Source organism: Bufo bufo, chromosome 8 (genome assembly GCF_905171765.1).
Source record: "Bufo bufo chromosome 8, aBufBuf1.1, whole genome shotgun sequence".
Classification (NCBI taxonomy): domain Eukaryota; kingdom Metazoa; phylum Chordata; class Amphibia; order Anura; family Bufonidae; genus Bufo; species Bufo bufo.
In genome coordinates, this window is record NC_053396.1 from 206,008,266 (window position 1) to 206,013,611 (window position 5,346).

Genomic DNA, 5,346 nt, shown 5'->3' on the forward strand with positions numbered 1-5,346 from the left:
TATGCCGCCTCCCTGCGCAGGCGGTCGCTATGACATCACCTCAACCGTCTGCGCTGGGTCTCGGACAGTGCGATGACGTAGACACATGCATCAGGGGGTCTTGATGATGTCATCGTGACCTCCTGCACCGTTCTACCACCTCACAGGCTTCGGGCCTAGTTGCCTGAGGCTGAACGGCGGGGATGGAAACATAGACTCCCAGCAAAGTACTGCCCTATCAGAGGCAGTTCGGCCATCCTCTCATGGCAGAAGTGGCCCTAAATATCTACTGGGGACCGGCACGGTGGGCATACGCCACCCTTCCGTCACTGTATGTGACTGATAAACGTGCCATCACTGGCCTAGGAAAGCTGACAGAAGACCGAGCGGCGGTGCCTTCTAAAACAGACCCCCACCCATCAGTATAAAAGTCTCAGAAAACCCCTTTTAAGGGTTACTCCAGCCAAACCCATAGTACAGACTGACCTTGTTTCCCATAGCAACCAATCAAAATAAAAACGAGTTCAAAGTGAAAGCTGCACAGTAATGGGTTGCTATGGGCAACGGGGCCTTTTTTTTTTTATGAATGAGGCCTATCGCTGCGCATCCCTTTTTGTACCGTAGGTGTAACGTTAAAGGGATTTTAAAGGGATTATACAGGACTAGAACAGGTCCTCAGTATCTGACCGGTGGCGTCCGACTCTGATCGCAGATAAAGCTCTGTTCACACTTCTATTAAAACGCAGGGAGTCCCGGACTCGTTCTATGACGGGCACCAACGGCGCCTGATAGGCCGCATCGCCCTATAGTGGCGCCATCAGTTTTCTGGTATGGCGTCCGCCCTCTTGATGGGTAGAAAAGCGCGGCATGCTTCGGGAGTGACCATGGAGGTGATATGAGTCCAAGGATGCTGAGATAGGAGGTGTTGTAAGGCGCAGTGGGCAAAGTTTAAAATCTCTGACCCCCCACAGCGGCGCCATTTGTTGGTTTTCCGTGGAGAGAAGCGGCGCCCGATGTCTGTCGGCCGCTTATCCCTCCTTTGCTGTGCAAACTGCATTATCAGTACGTGACTCCTATGCTTGTTCTGTGTCCTAGTGACACTTGGCACCACAGTCCATTACCTCAGGGTGGCATTACCCTGGTGCCAGCTCTAATCCCCCTGCCCTGCCCGGCATTGTGCAGGATTCCCGGGAGCACACTGCCCTCTGCTGGTGAGCGGCTGAACAGCAGGCTAGCTGAGTCGCTGTGTTCTGGAGCAGCAGTGCCCCTTTAAATACCCAGAGAGAGGGTCGGGGAGGGGAGGCAGGAGAGAGGAACAGGAAGAGGAGGGCAGAGCTCCGGGCAGGCTGCAGTCTGGGCAGGTAATGTGCCTTTAAATGAAAGTGGGGGGCAGGTGAGGGCCGGTGCTGGGGTGCAGGGGTGGGGGAGGGAGGTGTCTCTGTGCAACTTTATTATTTGCATAAGATTAGCCCTGTTCCTGCTGCACCAATCAGAGGTCACCCAGCCTTCTTAACCCATTCACTGCCGATCCCCCCCCAGGTGCAATAGTCTGCAGACAGAGACTTTTACCATATGGGTGACTTTGGGTATGCCGCGTCGAAACACTTTTGCGCTAAATTGCCCCACGTGGGCGGCTTGATGAGGCTGTGCCGCCATATTTGCGGCTGATGGACTTTAGCAGTTGTATGCGGTGACCAGGGATGCCCACCATTCGTTGAGGCATTAATTCTTTAAGGTTACGATTCGGCAGACAGGTCGCGGACGCTCGCCGGTTACGGCACGGTCCGTGATGTCCGAATCGAGTGGGACTTGCCACTCGGTTCGAATATTTGGCGACCGTTGCGTTTGCGTGGCTTAATGCAAGGCAACCGCTAGACACACGGCGATCTGAGACAATGTGACATGACACAAGAGTCGCCGCGTGGCGCCAGCCTTCCTGTCTAATCATATAGGAGGAAATAGTGGTACGGCTCCCGCCTCACGTCACGCATTTTTAGGGCATTACATAGGGAAGATCGTGGTGACAGCCGTGGCCTAGATCCATGGTGACACCTTTTAGATATGGGAAGTATATAGCGCCCCCTACGCCTCTCATTGGCTTATCTCCATTCGGCTACATTTACATGACCGTATACGTTTTACGGTCTGCAAACCGCGGATCTGCAAATACGGGCCACATCCAAAATATAGATATGTGATCAATCCGGAATACCCTCGACTGGACCTGGGCTACCATTTGCCACCATGGTTTGATAATGGACCTCCAGGGCTCTTATTGATCACGGTGAAGAAGGGTTCGGGTGCTCCCGGTGCCTTCATCGATCACGCTGGCACAACTTGCGCCTGGTACTGATAGGCAGGGGTTTCCGACTTCTGCCATCTGATGGTAGATGTTCTGCAGAATCAGGATGGGACGTGCTGGATTTCCAATGGCCTTGCTGGTGTAGAGGCGCCTCTTCCCGTTGAGATATAGGAGGACACATGGCTGATCTGAGCGTCCATGTCTGTGCAGAGGTTGGGCGAGATTCGGTTGTCGGGAAAATTTTAGATGATGGCTTACAGTCCCATGCTGGGTGGTCACAGCCCCCTGTTTCTTTTTAAAGGGGGTTTCCAACAGTTTAATATTGATTGCTCTTGGAACCCCTGCTGATCAGCTGACAACAATCTCATGTGTATGGGGACACTCTCCACTAATAGATGGATTGGGCACCTTGGTTCTTCTGGGGCAGATCAAGCCCATCAAAGAGGCAGCGGTATGGGCACCTCCAAGAGTTCCTGCCGAGCTTTTTAGTTTTATCTTCAACATAACTGATTCCTGTTCTGTTCACTGTCACTTTTCTTCTCTGCAGGGAAATCCGAGTGCTGCTATGTCCGATCCAGAGGAAGGAAATCACTAGATCGCACCGATTTAATGAGAAGATCTGCTTTGTACATGTCACCTTCTAACGTCTTGGCTCTTCTCATATTTTGAGCGTGGACCAACTGAAAAAAAACCCAAGCCTGAGATTAAAAGGTCTCGACTAAAACAGAGGAACCCCATACTGAGCCTCAAGCTTTGTCTGTCCACTGTTCATATCGAACATGACCTCCGCCTACGATGTCCTTCGCTTCCAGCTGCCCGGCCATGAAGCAGCCACACTGCGCAGCATGAACCAGCTGAGGTCGGAGGAACGCTTCTGTGATGTAACTGTCTTCACCGACGGGCTCAAGTTCAGGGGGCACCGCGTGGTGCTTGCCGCCTGCTCCCCTTTCCTTAGAGACCAGTTCCTTCTGAATCCTGGTTCTGAACTCCAAGTTTCCATCATGCATGGGCCAAGGGTGGTATCTGACCTGCTACTGTCTTGCTACACTGGACTCCTGGAATTCTCCGTCAGGGATATTGTGAACTACCTAACAGCGGCCAGCTATCTGCAGATGGAACACGTGGTTGAAAAGTGCCGCCATGCTCTGACCCAGTTTATCGATCCACAGATAGGTCTGAGGGATCCGAAAAGCATGCCGTCTCGTGGTGCCACGTCGACGACCTCCACAAGTACAATGCGCCCGATTCGCCCAGCGGAGAACTCCAAGCCCCTGAAAGCGGACGAGAGCGAGGAGGAGATGTTGATGATGGCAGAAGAAGAAGAGGATGATGAGGAGGAAGATGAAGAATCTCCTGCAGATATTTGTATCGTGAAAGTGGAGGCTGGTGTGGGAGGTGGGACAGGAGGAAAGGGAGGTCGTTCTTGGAGGAAAGGACGAGAGGAGCATAATTCAGTAGCCCAACCGGAAGAGGCTTTGGTCAATTCTACGGTAGAGGGAGAGACTGTGGATGGAGCTGTCCAACAAGGAGTCATGAAGGCCATCTACAGTGATGAGGTGGAAGGTGGTGAAGGGGTGCTGATCATACCCAGCAGTTATCATGAAGATGAGGAAGAGATTCTGGATGGAGGGAATGGTGGGTGCCAAAGCAGCGTGGTGATTGAAGGAAGTTCTAAAAGTTCTCTTGGGGGTCCAGGAGGATTATCATCCCTTGGCACAATGTTCATTGGCGATGCCAGGTTTGGCAATAGACGATCTTTAAGGTGTACTAAATGTGAAGAAACTTTCCAAGGGGTGGAGAAACTCGTCTTTCACATGCGGGCGCAACACTTTGTCTTCATGTGCCCACGTTGCGGCAAGCAGTTTAACCACAGCAGTAACCTGAACCGACACATGAACGTGCACAGGGGCGTGAAGTCCCACTCCTGCAATATATGCGGCAAATGCTTTACCCAAAAATCTACCCTACATGACCACTTAAACCTGCACAGTGGCGAGAGGCCGTACCGCTGTTCTTACTGTGACGTGCGATTTGCCCACAAGCCGGCCATAAGACGTCACCTCAAGGAGCAGCATGGGAAGACCACTGCGCAGAACGTCTTAGAGGCCGGCGTGGTAGAGATGAATATTTCTGCACACAATGTCCTGGAATCTGGGGCACCTGATTTGAATTTAATGATGGGCTAGACTCAAGGATCAGAATGTTTTTTAGGCTTTAACTTGTTTTTGGCTAATTTGCACTAATACACGGCCGGTTGTACTTCTTTTTTATAGACGTTGTGACTTTTTAGTTTCGTTGACTACTGTAGTTTACAGACCTCACTGTAGAGAGTGATGTGCCCCTAGACCTGCAGGATCTCAAGGGGTTGAAGACTTGGACTCGAGCTGGTTTGACCATCATACCGATGACTGTAACTCGTCCGTTTCTGCTCCCGGTTTCTGCTGTAGCAATACTGAATTTTCTAATCATATTCCATGTTTTATTAAGGATTTGTCCTCGTCTCTTTGACCCTCTTTTTACTGTTGTACAAGGAAAATAGTGTTCAAATGAAAGAAAACATAGAGTTGTGGACATTTTTAGATTAAATACTCTGTGCTGCTGTTCAACAATATAATTTGCTTATTAATTGGAGACACTTAGCTGGGCAGGCTGCAGATGTCGGCTTTTAGTCAACACAATGGGCGCCCTTTCTACCTCTCCCTCAGGCTTTTTGTTTCCCAATGTCCCCCTCCCTTCCTTTCCCTCAGGCCCCCTCTCTTCCCTCGGATCCCCTTTCTACCTCTCCCTTGGGACTCCTCCTTTCCTCTCCCTCTGAGTCAGGACTCCTTCCTTCCTCTCCCTTGGTCTTCTTCTCTTCTTTGGGCCCCGTTACTACCTCTTCCTCTGGCTTCTTCTCTCACTCTGGGCCCCTCCCTTCCTTTCCCTCGGATCCCCTTTCTACCTCTCCCTCAAGCCCCATCCCTTACTCTCCCTCGGATCCCCTTCCTTCCTCTCCCTCGGGCCCCCTCTCTCTCTCTACCTTGGGACTCCTCCCTTCCCCACCCTCTGAGTTGGACCCCTTCCTT

At 51.6% G+C, this 5,346-nt stretch overlaps 1 protein-coding gene across 2 annotated transcripts; it reads left to right on the forward strand.

Moving 5' to 3' along the window:
- The first annotated feature begins 1,235 nt into the window (after positions 1-1,235).
- On the forward strand, positions 1,236-4,882 carry ZBTB12 (zinc finger and BTB domain containing 12). 2 transcript variants are annotated; one of them, XM_040405478.1, is made up of 2 exons: positions 1,236-1,340; positions 2,829-4,882. In XM_040405478.1, exon 2 carries the CDS (start codon positions 3,061-3,063, stop codon positions 4,465-4,467), a length of 1,407 nt encoding a protein of 468 aa, XP_040261412.1. In that variant the 5' UTR covers positions 1,236-1,340; positions 2,829-3,060; the 3' UTR covers positions 4,468-4,882. The 2 variants fall into 2 exon arrangements, with proteins under 2 accessions (XP_040261412.1, XP_040261413.1); XM_040405479.1 differs by having other exon boundaries at positions 1,332-1,372.
- Positions 4,883-5,346: the final 464 nt, after the last annotated feature.